Source organism: Prinia subflava, chromosome Z (genome assembly GCF_021018805.1).
Source record: "Prinia subflava isolate CZ2003 ecotype Zambia chromosome Z, Cam_Psub_1.2, whole genome shotgun sequence".
Classification (NCBI taxonomy): Eukaryota; Metazoa; Chordata; class Aves; order Passeriformes; family Cisticolidae; genus Prinia; species Prinia subflava.
Genome location: NC_086283.1, coordinates 94695003 through 94712883, shown reverse-complemented (window position 1 = coordinate 94712883; position 17881 = coordinate 94695003). Strand labels below are relative to the sequence as shown.

The 17881-nt window shown below is 35.5% G+C and overlaps 1 protein-coding gene across 6 annotated transcripts in view; it reads right to left on the bottom strand.

Annotated features, from left to right (window-relative positions):
* Window positions 1-17881, bottom strand: part of ERBIN (erbb2 interacting protein) — a 117132-nt gene that overhangs the window by 33456 nt on the left and 65795 nt on the right. For all 6 annotated transcript variants that reach the window (XM_063423957.1, XM_063423954.1, XM_063423958.1 and 3 more), the window contains 5 exons: window positions 13394-13472; window positions 12604-12693; window positions 6433-6489; window positions 2320-2383; window positions 687-761 (listed from right to left, as the gene is read on the bottom strand). In XM_063423957.1, coding sequence (XP_063280027.1) covers window positions 687-761; window positions 2320-2383; window positions 6433-6489; window positions 12604-12693; window positions 13394-13472 — 365 coding nt within the window. The remainder of the gene's footprint in view (window positions 1-686; window positions 762-2319; window positions 2384-6432; window positions 6490-12603; window positions 12694-13393; window positions 13473-17881) is intronic.

Genomic DNA, 17881 nt, shown 5'->3' with positions numbered 1-17881 from the left:
AGTTAGCTGAAGGAAAAACAGTAGCAAAGACTACTGATCAGGCAGGAAGGCCACATTTCACACGACTGCTGGTGATTTTAAAATTGAAAACAAGCCAGCTGCTTCCCAGATTTCAAATACCCATTTATTAGTTTGCTACAACTTAAGCACAGGTTTTCAAGTACTGTAATAATAGGTCAGCCTGGACCACATGTAATCCTGAAAGATGTCAAGAACCCATGTAAAGTCAACAGACTGTTTTCTCAGGAACTGACAATGCTCCCTGTTTACACAGAACTGGAATTGGCACTGCTTGTTTTACAGCTGTGACCAGTAAAAATCCACACAACATATTTATCCTGTATATTCCCGCTTGCTGTCTAACATAGACTATTCCCTTTTTGGAAGGGCCATGCAAACCTAAATTTTATTTAGGATTTTTAGTCGTTTTCTTGAATTGCAACACAATTTGTAGATAAGAAATATATAATTTTCAATCAAAAAGAAACAACAACAAAAACTGAACGCAGCTCTCATGATCCGTGATAATTTCTAAGTGCACTAGTTAAGCATTCAAGTGCCATTTAGCCTTTTGGCTTTAAGAAACACTTGAAACTACAAAACAACTTCAATGTACGTGATCACTGACAAAGCAAGTACCCATGTAATTTAAAATACTCTATGTTTAACACAGCAAAAGAACTTACCCCAGGAATAAGTGTTAGTCTGTTACCATCCATCCAAAATTCCTTTAATCCACTCAGTTGTTCAAGTACTTCAGGCTGTAATGGGAAGCCATCTTTTAAAACATCTTATGAAAAAACCCAGTGAACGGCAAAAATAACTCCAGTGATTTGTCTATTGCAACTTTAGTAATGTGTTACTGTAGCTGCTATACCCACTTTTTTCACTGGGTCATCAAAGGAAACCCAGATAATTCTCTTTTGAAATTAAAATATATATCAGATATACAAAAACTTTGAAGAACTTGACCACAGCACTAAATAATCTGTAGAAAAAGGCTTTCTGTTGGTTTGGTGTCTTTTACAGACAGTATTATTTTTCAATAGGCACACACTCTAAGTACACGTTCTACGTACAATTTTGATGGAGGAGGTCTAAAAACCCTTAAATGTCATCAACTCAGAGGACCCATTTTTGAAAAACCTCAGTGATTTTTTGAGGTTTGAGGGAAAATCAAAACAAATTTCATTTTTCTATCAACAAAGGGTACATCTTCATGATACAAGCAAACCATTCCATCCATAAAATGAAGTGCAGGAATGTGTTTCCACGACAACTTTTTGTTAAAAAAGTCTTGTTTATCAAGGAAAGACCCCATCTTAGTAAACATCTATGTTGCATGTGCTTTCCTATTTAAACTTTCCTTCTGAGAAAGAAATACAAAGAGGTTCTACTGCACCTTAAGTACAATCAAGTTCAGATAAATGTTAAGTAAGTTTTGTTATATAGTAAATAGACAGGATTTCTGCTTAAGTTGCAGTCCTGACTTCCACTAACTCATTTTCCAAGAGGAAGTCATAATTTAAACATTGGTTTAAGGCTCCCACACAAATATCTACCCTGTGATGAGAATATGGCAGTCGTGGTACAGGCTAGATGTTTAATCATAATAATGAAAAATTCCTCAAATACACTCCCCTGTTTTCCAAACTACATCATTAGGCAAGTGTTCAGCTAGTTCCACTGGTGGCACACAAAGGCTTGACTCTATTGTGTTGCAGGTCAGCAAGTTTCATTATACTTCTATTTCAATTCCTTTACCCAGAAAAGTAAAAGCAAAGAGATGTTACGTGACTCTTAAAAACAAGATGTATTTGCCTTTGAGACCACAAACAGGAAACAAGTCAATACATGCTGAAGGAAAAAATCAGAGCCCATCAACTCTAAATACTTCTTTGAACAACAATCAAGTTTAATTCAATTTCCCTTGGATCTAAATAGTTTGTGCACAGTAATAAAAGCAGGTTATGTAAAAAATTGTAACATTCAATACAAGATAATCAGTAAGTGTTTGGAATTTATTCTAAGCCAAACAATTATGTTTCTAATTCAAACACATATTACTATTAATTATTTACCAGTACAGTAACCACAGTATATAACAGAGTATTATTTCAAAATGGAGTAAAAACATATTCTCATTCATAACACCATTCACATAATTTTTATATCAGGTTCCATAAAGTAGTGTAAGGTACAAATGCTTGGTAGCAGAACTCTTAAGATGATGTTTATGTTTTCATATTTGTTAAAAATAGATCAAAGGATAAAGAGATTTATAAAAGATGCAGAGTTCTTTACTAAGGCAAAACTCACCACTTCTGTGAATTCATTACTTCCTAAGTCCAGTCTCTCCAGCTGAGTCAGTCTGGACATGGTTCTGCACAGAAAGGGCATTAATAAAGAATTATGTCTAAGAAAATATTAGCTGCATCAAATCTTCCGGATTTACAAAAGTCTAGTAAACAGTATTAACTAGTGATGCTATTCTGTAACTTGAATGCTCCCTAATTAAAGATAAATTTTTCACACACTGGTCAACCAGGCACATATTACTGATCCTGCAGACTGATGAGTGTCACACAAAGAGTATACTGCAACACACTTGAGGCTGGAAGATGAGCTTGCAAAAACTAAAATCAGCAAAGAAATCTTCATGATAAAGAGTAATGCAGCAGCACATCTCTTCTTTTTAGTGGTTCTGCTTTTCACCTACAGTCACAATTCAGCAGTCAAAGGCTGGTTAACCACATGCTTTCTTCTCAATGAAAGACTACTGCCCAGTGATCAGTTTAAACAGAGAAGAGCACTGTTGAATCACAGTATCCAACACCACCTTTGACCTCTCCAGGCTGCTACGTTGCTTCCATGTGATGTGGTTTGGAACCCTAATTTTTTACTCACTAAATGAGATTACTAAACTGGATTTTGTGACACACCAATACGCTTTAACCTAACTTATGGCAAATACTAAATCTATGTCTGAAATAAAAATAAAACCCACTACTTCAGGTTGTGTTTTGGAAACATTTTTTCCTCTATATAAGTTCACTTTGGGGACTCCACAGAGATTATCTACCACTGTGCATGGTGGTCTGTACAATGGGTACTTCACAGTCAACAGCAGTTCTACCTGAAAGTATTTTTTAAGAGACTGTGAATCCCTCATATGAAATCATACTGATGTATTTATTTAATAATAGATTTTCACGGAATGATTAGTAGTATCTGAAACTTTCCTATATAAACTGCAACTGTGTACATACTATAAAATTCTGGAAAAATTAAATATAAGAGCTGCTACGTGGTAGAGTCTAGTATACTGTCAGACTATCATACTAGTTTTCTCAAGAAACAATTGCATGAGCACAAGATGCTCTATGCAGCTATTCAAAGCTTCAGTTTATATTTAAATACAGTAAGATTTACAGTTGCTGTGAACATATAGTTCAAAAATTATATATTGGAAAATGTAATGTTTACTGAAAGTAATTTAATGTAATTATTAATATTATTCATGAAATAATCTCCAGTAAGGATACTAACATTTGTTTAGAAATTTGATTTTCATGACATTAGAGTAATTAATCTGGGGACAAACTAGGAACTAAGCATAAGCAGGTAAAAAAAAGACCAAGACAAAAGCAGCAGATGCATTTTTTTGTACTGTACAAATAGTATACACAAGCTTTGAAGGAAAGTCTCTAGCTTTCCTACTGTCCTAAAGAAAGAAAAAAACCAATAAAACACGAAACTACTTTCAGAGGACTCTAAGAAACAATTTTTCTCATTTCTTGAAGCTATTGAACAGGATTATTATCAATGTAAGAATGTAAGCCAACAAACATTCTTTTTCAATTTCTAACTGAACTTATCTGAGTCCCTCTGAAATCCTGCAGAAAATGTATCTCTCAAAGCTTTGTGAGACCATGCCAATAGCAATTTTAGTGCTGTATGTTCGTAACAAATTTGCCCTTAAGAGTGTCCCAGAAGCACTGCTGAAGAACTCCTTTAAAAGGATCTAACAGAGCATTCTGTAGCTTTTGAAAGTTCATAGACCACACTACCTAAGCCGACGTTATGTAAGAATGACAGGATAACAGGACAGCTTTATTGATTTGGGGCCCTTTTTTCCCCTTGTCACAACGACTGATGTAGCAAATACATCCACTCAACTACAAAACATGCACAAATGTGTTTGCAAAATGAGGGTCTCTGACATATTCCTTCTTTCCCTGCTGTTTGCACAGATATTCTAGGACTAAAATCTCCTTGCTTTTCTGTATTGTTGACAGAGAAATACCTTCAGACAAAATGTGAACAAGGTTTTCAATAACATTATGGTAGCAGGAAAATACCGTGCCAAACAATGTTGAAACAAACATTAAGCAGCTCATGGAGTTACACCTATTTTCATCTTTGACATGGCACTGTGTAATCCCTCCCATAAACTGAAAGCCTCTTTCATAATTAATATTATTGAACCTAGCATCAATTGAACTCAACCCTAAGGGACACATAGCCTAAATTATGCCTCAAGTTCTGTTGTTGTATAGACAGCTTCATTAAGGTTAACACTACAACTTCCATCAAGTGGCATACAATTCAAGGGGGGTTGTGTCATGGCAAGATTGGGCCCTGAATCATGGTAATTATACTCTCAAATAACTTGCTTCTTTCTAAAAAGCTTACTCTTTTTATTGACAATTAGGCCATAGAAGCTTTAAAAAAAGAAAAAAAAGTACCATATTTTTACCGGACCATTTTCCCAATTTACGTATCAGAAAAATGCCTCTAAAATAGTCTCTGTATGTTTTTGCTTTCCTTTCAGTAGAAATAGTTTCATCATTCATGTTTTGCATCATAATGCTGCCACTTGCAGCCATTATCTGGCTGTGGATAAGCTCCAAACAAAATGATACATATTTGGCAAAAAGTTTGGCATAAAGTGAGGTTGATGCAGTGTGTTGGCACTGATTAGTCATTTTGATTAACATTCTTTCAAGTACTTCATGCTTTAGTGTCAAAAATTATGTGCATATTTTACTCAGAAAGAGGGCTAGTTTGCTGCTGTAGAATTTATCCAAATACATTTCTTATTACAAATAGGAAAGAATTTAGTGTAAGAATATTACAAATATAAAAGTCACAGGAAAACAAGAAAATATAATGATATTCTATAACAAAAATATTACCCTCTACTGCTACATCTTATTAACATCAAAAAACTGCTTTGTATTTTCTACACTTTTTAAGGCTATATAGCATTTTATATAAGAGTACCAGAATAGATAATAAAGCTGGCAGCTCAGCCTGTACTATAGATTACGATGGACATGAAACAGAGGATTTCTTCATGACAGCTGCTGTTTAGTTTTCAATCAAGAATAGAACTCTGAAAACACTGAAGTCAATAAAAAGTTTCCCAGCACCTTCAACAGAGAGTATGTTTGACTCAAACACATTAAAGCGTGTATTATTGTCTCATCACTACAAGAGTAAACTACATTCTTAAAAACATGTAATGTAATTCACGCTGTTAGTGTTAATTATGGCAATTAAGGTCAGAGTGATCTTATAAACAAAATCTCTATTAGCTCTAAGTTTTAATTATAGCTACTGTTCCTCAGTTGGGAGTAACTTAATTTAGAGAACTACCACTCTAAATTACATATCCTCTAATTTTTTTCTGCTGAAAACTAGTGATAGCAGAGAGAGCCAAAGAGAATTGAGAGTATTTATACGACAGAATGCTTCACACTTTGAAGATGTAAATTCACACTTTCTGATGCTGTGCATGTCATTCCCGATATGAGCTCTGGCTTGTTTATACAGCAGACTCCACAGTACAGTATCTAGGCACTTAAAAAGGGAATCCCAATAGAACATAAATCTTGATCATGTCTTAGGCATATAATTAGCTACAGTCACTAAAAAAACTGGCTGTTGTATTTGAAGAGCTGGCAATTTCCACTTCAGCCTGCTGCAAGCAAGTGCCTCCTAGCGTGGGTTGGACAGAATGAATATTCAGTTGTTAGACCCTCCTCTTCTTCACCTAAACTTCTTATATGCAGCAAAGTCAGCAACTCTACCGATTTCTGCTGCCAGAGAAAGGTCATTTTTACAGTACACCACAACATATTCATGACTCTGCAGGTGGCTGTTCACATCCCATCTTTGAGATCTGTTTCCTTCTTCATTGACCTCTCATATCTTTGTTAACCTGCTCAGAGCCCCAGAGTCCCAGTCAGAAAATTCTGAGCATTGCTCTTGTTCTTAGAAACAGCAGGAACTGCATCACCATCAGCAAGGGCTTGTTTGATCAAGTAAGTGAGAATTGCAAGAAAAATGCTAGATTTTAGGAGAGAGGTACAAACTGAATTAATGAAACAAATGCTGTAGGATTTTCTAGAACTATAGTATACTTACTTTGGCAATATTTTTAACTGGTTTTCTCTAAGTTCCAATATCTGGAGTTTAGTTAATCTGTAACAGAAAGGCACAACAAATTACTACAACATTCTGTGTTAAATGACAAAAGCAATCTCTGAACTTACTTATATTACAGAATTAAAAGAAAAAAAATCTGTGAGTTTGAAATTCTTTCCTGTAACATTAAGCGGAAATTGTGCAAAATTTGCATGATATTTTTAATTAATTGGTTGGAGTTTGATTTTGATAAAGCAACAAACTAGATCTTGCCTGCTTTTCTGCACCTGTTTGAACACATTTTTTCCCTTTATCCCAAAGATTTTGGAACACTTCATTGGACTAATTATGGGTACATGTCACTGTCATAATGAAAAGTACACAGGAAGTAACAGAAACGTAGGATCACTTTGCACAATTAAAGATGTTTGATTTCTACTACTGTCAATGTACCCAACAGTTTAATATGAAAAGCCGTATCTGAGGAACACCTGTAGTCTTCCACCTGATAGCTTTAAATTTTTTTTCAGATTTCCTTCCATATTCTCTTTCTAGTCACCATCTAAATACATTTTGATATTTCTGTTAGAAAGTGGTTTGACTTTTTTCCAGTAAATCCTTGGTTGCAAGACAAATAGCCTCTAAACCCAAATTTAGCTGCTTAGCCAAGGTGAGTTCCAAGCAGTCTTCACATACAAGCAATGTACCATTCCCGGTGAATTTTTTGTATTGGGACAGAAGTGACAAAGCTCTATTTGTTAAAAAAATAATAAACTGATTTAGTTTAAATACAGATTGGACTGTACCCACTGACAGCCCTCACACAACACAAAACAGGGCATTAAGATCCCTGACTCACAAAGGAGCTTAGTGAATAGACCAGTCTTTCCTGAAGATGCTTAACTAGTGCATTGTAAGGACAGAGAAAAAAACCTTAATTTTAATTAGGTGGTAGGAACTATACTTCCTGTAGAAATAGAAAGCTGAAAAGAGTATTTCTTTTTCCTCTAGACGTTCACTCATTTTTGGATGAGTTTGAAAGCAGCAATTTGCCATGCCCACAAATAACCTAAGAATGTGAGAGTCACCTTGAACGAGAGGAGAGGTCAGTGCAGCCCAGCATTGCAAGCAGCAGTCACCATCTGGTAGCAACTGCTAGAGGGGAACCTCCTCCCTCCAACTTCTGAAAAAACCACAAACCCCCAACATCCTAACAATGGTGGAAGAGTACCCTAATAGAAACCCCCATTCATGGTAATAGCACTGCTATTGATCTAGAATATAAGTGGGAAGGAACTCCTAGACACCCTAACCCTACCAGCACCCTAAGATACTAATCTAGTACAAAACAGAATTTTTAAGAACCCTCAGACATGAATGAAAAATTTGGGCTTTGATTTTTAAACCAAGCACTGCATTAGACTTCAGCTGGTGTTCTGCTTTGATGACAGGGAAGATAGCTACACAGTTTGTAGGTTTTTCTTCACAACTCATGTATGCAGTCAAATTTCCGTTGAATGTAGTGGCAGCAAATCTCCCTTCACACACTGAACTATAAATATGCACACCCACACTTTGCTGACTTTAGCCAGAACTGACTGTGTGACACTTGCAATAAGCTAGTTCCGTGAACTTAAAGATTGCCTTTTGTGACAGAAATGTTCGTAACTTTGTCACCTTGTTTCCTGTTCTAATCTTTGCTCAGATAGCCCCAAGAGACTGAAGATACAAATCCCGAATTTCTTATGTGTAGAGCTTTGCCGATGCTACTAGGAGAACATTCTCAAGCTCATCTGGCTGGGACATACAGGCTGTGTCTAAACACATAATTTTCTTCCAGTAATTAATAAGAAATACTGGACTGAAGTAGTTGTCACTTCCTCCATTATGACTTGAAGAGCTAATTCAAGTTCAAAATAATAAATATCAAATACTAGGTCTAGCTCATTTTTCAACTGCTGGTGCCAAGCATCCAGCATCCATCTGAGCTGAGCATCTGAACTGCCATAAGATACCTGAAGAAGTGGCATTTAATTTGGAAAATAACTGATTCATCTATACTAGAGGAGAAATGGAATTCATAGTGGCAGAAATTTATTAATCTGGGCCACTCTGTGGATAAGACCTGTCCTACTTATACAGAAATATTTAATTTCTGAACTTGAAAAACCCATCACCACACAACTATCTGCACATCACGAATGTACAAAACTGGAAATATACATTCCGTAATAATTCTAAAATTATTTTTCACTATTGTTCTTTAATGATAACCATCTTAGCCTGCTTTTAAAATGCAGCACAACTTTTCAAAAAAACAAAATCTCTAAATGAATAATAATCCAGGAGAAGATCAATATCCTTCCTGAATCTGATTTCTTAAACAATACCACCTGTAAAAATTTAAAAGAAACAAGCAGCAGGTACACTTGAAACCTGCTGTGTGACAGGCAGTCATTCCTTGGAAATCTAAAAATATTGCACTGAGACATGTTCCTTACATCTCCTCTGCAGTTTTCCTAGAGCAGAGTATTTTTATTTTAAATTGCTACTGAAATGCAAAGGCAAGCAGAATAGAACTTATGCATCAGGCTGCCTTTACAAAAGTTTCTGCAAAACATATATATACACATATGTAACTAAATTTGATTATCACTGTACATTTATGCAAAAAATATCCTGAAGCAGATACTACTAAAACCATCTAATACTACAGATACTACTGGCAAATTATTGAGAAAGTAGATATAAAGCAAATTAATTGCAATATCACAGAAAAAAGGCTCTGGAAGCAATATCCCATTAAAGACAACATTCCCAGATTTTTAGAATTACACTGAAGATAAATCCTTGCTTATCTTAAACACCCATTAGTAAATAATGTTTCCCTTTTAAAACTCTGTCTCAAAACAAGCAAGCAGTAAATTTCCAGTTTAACACATTCTGCTTATATATTTGTGTATTTAAATGTAAATACATATTATGTATTCAGATACAATAGATACTATTGTCTTAGGCCAGGATAATAATTCTCAGATATCTCCACACTGCCATGAAGGCTAATGACATGATCTGTGCCAATATCAGTGCATTCAAATTTGACTTTGGGAATGGAGGAAAAACCCCCACTTTGTCACCTGAGAATTCCAAAGGAATGGGCACATCATATCAAAAGTCTGGTGACTTTTAGTAAGTCTAACAGGCCAGACAAGAACAACATCACTGAAGGATACCACATATACAATACCTATAAAAAAGGAGGAATAAAGATGGCATAACAATTGACCTCACAATTATGAAAAGCTTTAGCACAAATTCTGAAGACAAGAATAACACATGGAGATAAATCTGATAAAATACTGCATGGATATACTATAAGTGCTTTCCACTACAAAAAACTTCTTTCCTAAGCATCAGGCTGAGTGTCGGGTTAGTAGAGATAGAGGTGCGTAAAGACCCTTTCTAGGACTATCCTGTTCAGCATCTTTTAATAGCAACCTTCTGATATTTTCTTAAGCATCAGAAAAGATGTTTAACTTGGCTTATATCACAGACAATACAGTGATATAGTAAGACACTGTAATGGAAAAAAAAAAAACCAACAAAACCTGTACAGCCTTAAGGACTAAAAAAAAATCAGAAAAAAGGACAAGATGCTATGGCACCAAGCCAAGTACTTGGGATTTCCTTGTAGGCATCAGCCATTTCTAACTGAGCTGTCCAATACATCAGTTAATCATGTAGGAAATTACACTAGGCAGCTGCAAAAAGGATAGTTGGAATACTGGAGCATAACCACATTTCCGAGAGAAACAAGAAGACAATCATGACACTGTACAAGCCATGAAGAGATCTCAATTCAAATTCTAAATATAGCTACAGATATCACCAGCCTCTGCCGAAAAGAAGATAAATTAAAACTGAAACCTGCTCCAAGATATATTAATATAATCAGACACAAAGGAAAACCTACCACACCAGAAGGAAACAGCATTTTGTTTAGTCTAATAAACTGAGGGACATGAGAACATTACAAATACAGCAGGTGAGAGAATGGGGGACAACATTCATGAGAAATGGCAGCAATTAAACTGCAGAAACAATGAATACTCAAGAGAGAAAAATGTAAGAAACCAGGTTTCTAACCTGACACAAAGAGCATAAAAATCTTGTCAGCTGTAATATGTATTGGCTTCGTTTTTAGGAGACATTATTATTGACAATAGTTGCCAGTAAGAGCAGGCAACAGAACTCAGTTACTTCACATATTCCTAAATAATGAAAAGTAAGAGCAAATACAAAAAAAAAAAAAAAAATAATGCACCAAACTGGAAGAAACTGAAAGCTTGCCATTTATGAGATAAAATATTTCAAAAGCTTCTACCAGAGATTTTTATTTGTTTATAAGAGAAGTATTTCCATATTCTGAAGCAGAAGTGAAAAGACTTTGCACTAGAAAGCATACCTAGTTGTAAAATAGTGGGATGGCAGAGCAGTCTCATCACTTAAAGTAGAGAAGTATTTAATGTCAAAGATGGTATTTTAGTGTTTCATTGTTTTCCAATGTATTTGAACTAAACACTGTCTTGCTACAGAACACTATGTAGTCCATGAAACACTGTTTTAGCAGGTAAACTTACATAGATTAATACTTAAAAATTCATTCCTCTAGGTATACAACAGAATGCTGCAAGTCACTGGATTTTAACAAACAAGGCAGAATTCTTCATAACTATCAAGAAAAATTCTACAGTGGAGAATTGGCTTTCAAATTGTCTTCAGTAACTGGTTTATTCTTATTATGTTAGTAATGAGTGTCTTCACCATTTCACTAACCATTAAGCATTATAGAAGCTGACAGGGACAAGGAAAAAATTGTGAGAATTTTTAATGTGTATTATGTGTAAAATTAACTACTTAAAGGCTCAGCTGTGTCAACCTGAAGTCTTCAAGTTCATCCATAGTGCCTGTTTTTACTATGAAAATCTTGCCATTTGGTTAGACTATTAAAAATAAAACAGAAAAAAGCATAGACAATCATTAGAATTCCAACAAAACTTTCCATATTCCAGATATTCTTCAGCCTTAATGAGGGCTTTTGAAACACAAATTTTGTGCACCAGAAGAAAGCATGACAATAATGCTTCTGCATCATAAGCACCTGTGTAGCTAAATGTGTAGCATGTAGAATGTAATCATTCATCAGGGAATGACTGGTAAAAGGGAAGAACAAGCCAACAGCTCTTGTCATAGATGACTAATAAACTAATGGTCACTAGTGGAGAGCACCTGTGCTTATGTTCCATTGTTCCTCTCCTGATCTGCCCAACCCCTGCAGCATTATTTGGGGGCTGTGCTAATCTCTTGCAAACTGTGCTGACCCAAAAATAGCCACACAGCCCAAGGCCATTTTTTCACTCAGCTTAACTAATGATTGCTTAACTAATAGCTGTATTTTCTGAAAGAGATGGTTGCTGGACATGGGATGGATCAGGAAAGTGACAATCTAGGAAAAGAGAGCATAACATAAGAATGGAGAGGGGAAAACTGCAGAAATGGTTACAAGCAGTGTGATAAGGACAGCATTACCCATGCTCATCAAGGAGTTTTCCTTTTATGAGTATTACCCTTTCACTTTTGCTGACAAGATTTGATCTGTTTTACAGAGGGAGCAGATTAGTATTTATCTTGTACTAAAACTATGACATGCAACAGTCTTGCATAGTCAGCGTACCATAAATATGCCAGGTTTTTCAGAAATATTCCTGACAATAAAGGACTTGAGAGTTCCAGTTGTTCATGAAGTAATTTGTGCATCCAGGACAGGCAGGACAAGTGGAATTACAGTTGTCAGTATTTGCTTCATTCCAATTACTGCAGGACAAGCAACACAAATTTCAAAAATACTCATGTTCCTTACTTACCAGACTAGCGATGGAAAAGAAACAAGAATGTAAATGAGTTTTATGTCCTTCATAAGCATTCTGTCCTTCAAAAGTCACAATTAAAAGCTGCTGATACAGATTTGGGGCTTTTATTCCCTGTAACTACGGCGAATTCATAACATATGCTTCTCCCCTTTCTTCAGTATCCAGTTTGCTTCAGAACCAGAAGAAACTGCTCTGCAGAAACTTGAAATTAAATGTAGATATAGTTTCATGTTCAGCTTACCTTCCAAAATTGGCTGGCAAAAACTCAAGAAAAGCATCATTCAGGTACAGCTGTGTTAGGTTTAACAGTTGAGAAAATCCATCCGGCAGCCTATACAGAAGTAAAATAATGCAGTAGCTTAGTTTCAACTGTATTCAGAGCATTAAGTAATATTTTCATAAGTAACAGTATAGTACTGAAGTCCTAAATATTGATAAAATTAAAATTAAGGGGGTGAATTTCTTTACAGTCCTACTAGACAGTTGTTGTCCATAAGATGAGTTTCAAAATTATTTGAAGTATTGAGAACAATGTCTGCAGGCAATAAAAACAACAAATAAATAAAAGTAGTCTTGCTACAAATTTGTGATCTCCATTAACTGGAAACAACAGGTTAAATTAAAAAATACACAACCCCTTTTTTCCCCAGAAGAATATGTTGTATCTCTGGCAGTGGCAATTTCTGGCAAATTAATTCTGTCACTATAGCAGAAATGCATATTAAACCAGAATTAATTTTTGTTATTAAGAAAACTCTTTGCACATTTCTCTACAGTCACAAAGAAGTGATGGATTTTAGCAAGCTGACAAAGCTACACAGTATAATGAAGGATAGTCCACATAGCCTATTAACTTTGGCAAAGCACTTTAATGAGATAGCTATACTGGATCACAGTGCAGCAAGGTTAATGAAGGTATTTGTCAGGGAACTCTGCTCTCACCTCCAAGGGCTGGCACACATCTTGGGGCAAATTCAAGACTCAGTAATATTTGCACAAAATATAAAACATCAAAAAATTTACAAACTTACTTTGAAATTGGATTTACGCTTGCCTCAACAACTGTCAAGACTTTACAGTTTTTTATATTTTCTGGAAACTCCTGTATGCCTGCAAGATACAGAAAGAGGTAGAAAACCAGCCTTTAATTATCAGACTCCACCACATGCACAAAAATAATGCACATGAAACCACTAGCCATAAAAACTTTGATTCATTTAGAAACTAGTGAATAGTTTTCCTGATGTCTCATTTTACACACAGTTTTCATTAAAGAAATACTCTTATGTAATTTTTTTTTACTATACTATTCCTAAAGCTTCTCATGTTTCAGGTTAGCAAGAAGCTCACCAAGCTACAAACACACAGTACACTAAATTTCCTTTTGTTATTGTCAAATACTGAAATACTTGTACTTTGGAATGAACTTAAGATGAGAACCTCAGTCCCAATATAATTTATTTTGAAAAAGGCAACTACTTGGTAGCATGAAGTTTCAAACAGGATCTGTTTATCAAATCCATGGCTTGTATAATATCCAGGCAAAATGGTAAGGCTTCAAATCTTTAAGTATTTTTACAGCTTCATGGTTCTGAACAGATATCCATCCCAAAATGTGATGTATGCTTGCTGTTAGCTTCTAGATCATTTGAGAGGAGGACAAAAAATGCTTCAGGCACATTCACATTTGAAAATTAAAACCTCCTTTTTTACCAAGGTTATCTCTGAAAATACCAGAGTGGAGCTGCATTCCATCTATCTGCCAAATCTGTATTTGCCAGAAACTGATAAAGCAGGCCTTGAATATGACATGTATCCACCACATCAGAAGGAAATCAGTATTGAATCGTTCCCCCATGCAAAACCTTTACCTCCATCTTTACTATATATACCATAAAAAAAATTAAAATAAAACCACTGCTATCACAAGTGCTATCACAAGTTGCTTTTGCAACATGTTACATTCTTATGCCCTGGTACAGGTGTTTTTATTTTAAATACATTTGTTCTAAATACAATAACCATTCATACTGGTATCTTTCTACATGGATTAAGAATACACTGTTGTTTGCAACAAAAAAACCCATATGCTAGTAAATAAAGCTAGTTTAAAATTACTTTTTTTTTCTTTTTTCCAGATACCAAACCTTAGCTCTTGGTCTTTGAGTTATTGCATGTAATTGTGTTTGTGAGGGTTATGTTCATCAGGTATGTGGAAAGTGCAAGAACAAGACCATTAGGAAGGCACTATACCCTTTGAACACTTGTTGTAGATTAGTGAGAGCATGAAATTTCATGCTGCTTGAAATGATATTAACAGTTCAGCTGTAAAGAGAAAGATCAACATCACTTCTCATTCAGGTTGGCAGGTGAAACTCAGCTGTGTCTCTCCATGTATCTCTTCTGAGAACATGTGGTGAAGCATCAACTGCTAAATAATATTTTTACTTACATATGAAATTCAAGAATATTTGGTGTTAGCTTAAAGCTTGATTCTATGTGCAATAACAAGACTGACCTGGTGTATCAGGACCTAAGGGATGGCAGTAGACAAGAAGAATAGTGACAAAATACAAACTTTAAACAACTGGTGATAATGAGTGGCAAAGCCACTGTGCTGACTTTTCCATAAATTCAACTAAAGTAGTGACATAATTTCTTTCAAATTAGACTTACAAGTCTTTCTTGACAGGAACGTGTTTGTCATACTACTATCAAAACTATTACTTTTGACTCATAGCAGGTATTGTACTGTATTTGCTACTGAAAGGTGAAAGGCAAGAAAAAACCATGACATTCACTTAATCCACATGTTGAAATACATCTAAGTATCATAGATATTTTTGGGAAATAACTTGCTAAACTTAGAAACAGAAGGGACCAGGAAGAACAGAACCATCAGTGGTAATAGAGGCCAACATTTCTGACACTTCTGGCTGAGTAACATGCATGTTCATGGTACAGGTGTAAATAAATATACAGCTTCACGTATATGTGTGTATGTTGGGCATGTTCATGTGTGTGAGTTCAGCCATGTGAAGTTTACTGGGTCTGTGAGTGGAGTCAAAGCAGAAGATGGCAATGGGATACTAATTTAATTAATTTCATTACACAGAACAAAATCAGAACTAAAAAGGTAGTATTTACAATGTTATACCATTTCATTTCTGTAAAGTAACAATGTTATTTTCAAGTCCAAGAAAGATTAGGAAACTACCAATGACAGATTACAACTGTGCCTTATCTATTGTTGTCATATACTCTTAGTACAAAGAGAAACATACTTCCAAGAAACTTAAATACACATGATCTTAATTCCAGTTGTAGCAATAAATCTCTTTCAGCAAAAAGAATATCCATACATAGAAAGCATCTAAAATGACACAATACCCTGAGCCTGTAGAAATGAAGTTACAGATGATTGGTATGAAGTGACCTTCTGGTGTCTGAAAAATAAACCAAGACCTCTTTATTGCTGAGGATACATATTTACCTTCTTAAAATAAGTATTTACATTAATCAGAGTAAACTGCTAAGCTCTTCCTTGGATGCCAAGCTGTGTCTCACACTCACTCTGTGCCCTTTGTTTGGCTGTTTGAATCATGCTGAGAGATTCTCTAAGCTGAGTTTTTCTGAGATATGGTCTCACTGCTGGCCTTGACTGGGTCCTTGGATGAAAGATTGCTCTAGTCCAACACATTAAACCTTATGCTTGTAATATTAACATTAGGTTCCACTGCCTGTGTCATGAATTCATGGAAGCACAGAAAGCTTAAATTTGTGATAACTACCTAAAAACCAAAGCACATAGCACCATCTACAAGAGTGGAGAATGTCAGTGTAAGCTTACTCTCAAAGGAGCAGCCAAATAAAATATTAGCTATCCAAATACAGACATGTTAAATCAGCATGCTTTTATACATAACCAGAGGATGCTACAGTAGTCCCCTGTTTGACTGTGCCTTCGGCAAGAGGCAGTAACAGTTTTGACAACAAATTAATAACAAAAAAAAATACTGATACGAGAAACCTAACAATGAGCGAGCCCAGGAACTTAATTCTGCTTCTTCTTCAAACCAGAATCTTTATGGTACATACCATCTTAACCAACTTCACTCAGGACTTCAGTACAGAGAAATGGCCATCATTCAGAAGAGCACTACATTGAGAATGACAGTGTGAAATATAGCTAATCTTTGTAATACACGTTCAGAAGCTAGGAAAAAAACATCAGGAGGCTGCCTCTCTCTACACTTGATAGGAAGTTACATTTACTAACTGACTACGTAACAATGTTCTGACCACTCCCTTTTCCTTAGCTGTACTTCTGGATGCTAGAAACATGCAGCTATTGTTGGATTAGTATTCTTTCATTTCTCCCACCAAGAAAAATGCAAAACGCAAGCAGATAGAAGAATAAATAAGAAGGCAGAGAGACATGAGAAAAAGATATGAGGGAAGGAAAACGGGGCTGTAAAGAGGGCTTTGTAACAGGAATTGATGCTTCTCTGCCTTTCATCTATCTTCAGTGTTCTGAATCTTCCCTCCATTAAGGAAGCTCAGCAAATCTCAAGGGATTTTGTGACCACTTATTTCTCCATTCATTTTTAACACTAGTCCATTTGATAGCCAACTCAATCCTTCCATGAGCCTCTCATTAGATGAGTATTGCAAATTGAGATCCACATTCCTTTCTAAACCCTATTCTTCTTTTGGGGTTTTTACTGCTTTCTCTGTACATTAATACTCAAGGATTATAGAAGACAGTGCAACAGAACACCTGGTCTGTTGCAGCCTTATTCCACTTTCATTGAAAAGCATTATATGGACAGGTTCTTCAACATATTCATTTTGTACTTTACACAGTAACTTGTCGGTAATCACTATGCCAACACATTTCAGTGCTCAATCGGTTTATAGATCCCACTGTTTTCCAGAAAAATATAAGCCATCGTGCCTGTGCACATTAACATTTGCAGAGCACAGTAGGAAAAAGCACAATCATCTTTATCCACCAGATTCAAACTGAATTGCGAGCAAAGTGCTTTTTGTAGCGTAGTTTACCACGAAAGTTAGATTTATGTAGGAGCTTTTAGCATTTACTTGTCTTTTCCTTCCTCCCTGATCTTCCACATTTCAAGCACTTGTAAACTCACTGGCCAGTTTCTATCAAATCAACATCAATCCCCTCAAGCACAATGACAACAAAACCCCAACCCCCAAACAAACAAAAAACCAAACAAACAAAAAAGCAGAAAAACTAACAAAATAAACTCCACCTAGCCCCAAATAAACACACACACACAAAAAACCAAAACAAAACAAGCCCCCCAAAAAACACCCAAAATAAAACAAAAAAACCCCGAAAAACAACACTCAAAAAGACCAAACAAAATTTTAAACAAATAAACACGACAAACAAACCAAACCAAAAAACCCTGAAAGTAATGTTTAAGAAAATGTGGCAGTAAGGTAAAGAAGAGGAATTTAAAATTCTTGTCTGGATTCAGCCAAAAGCA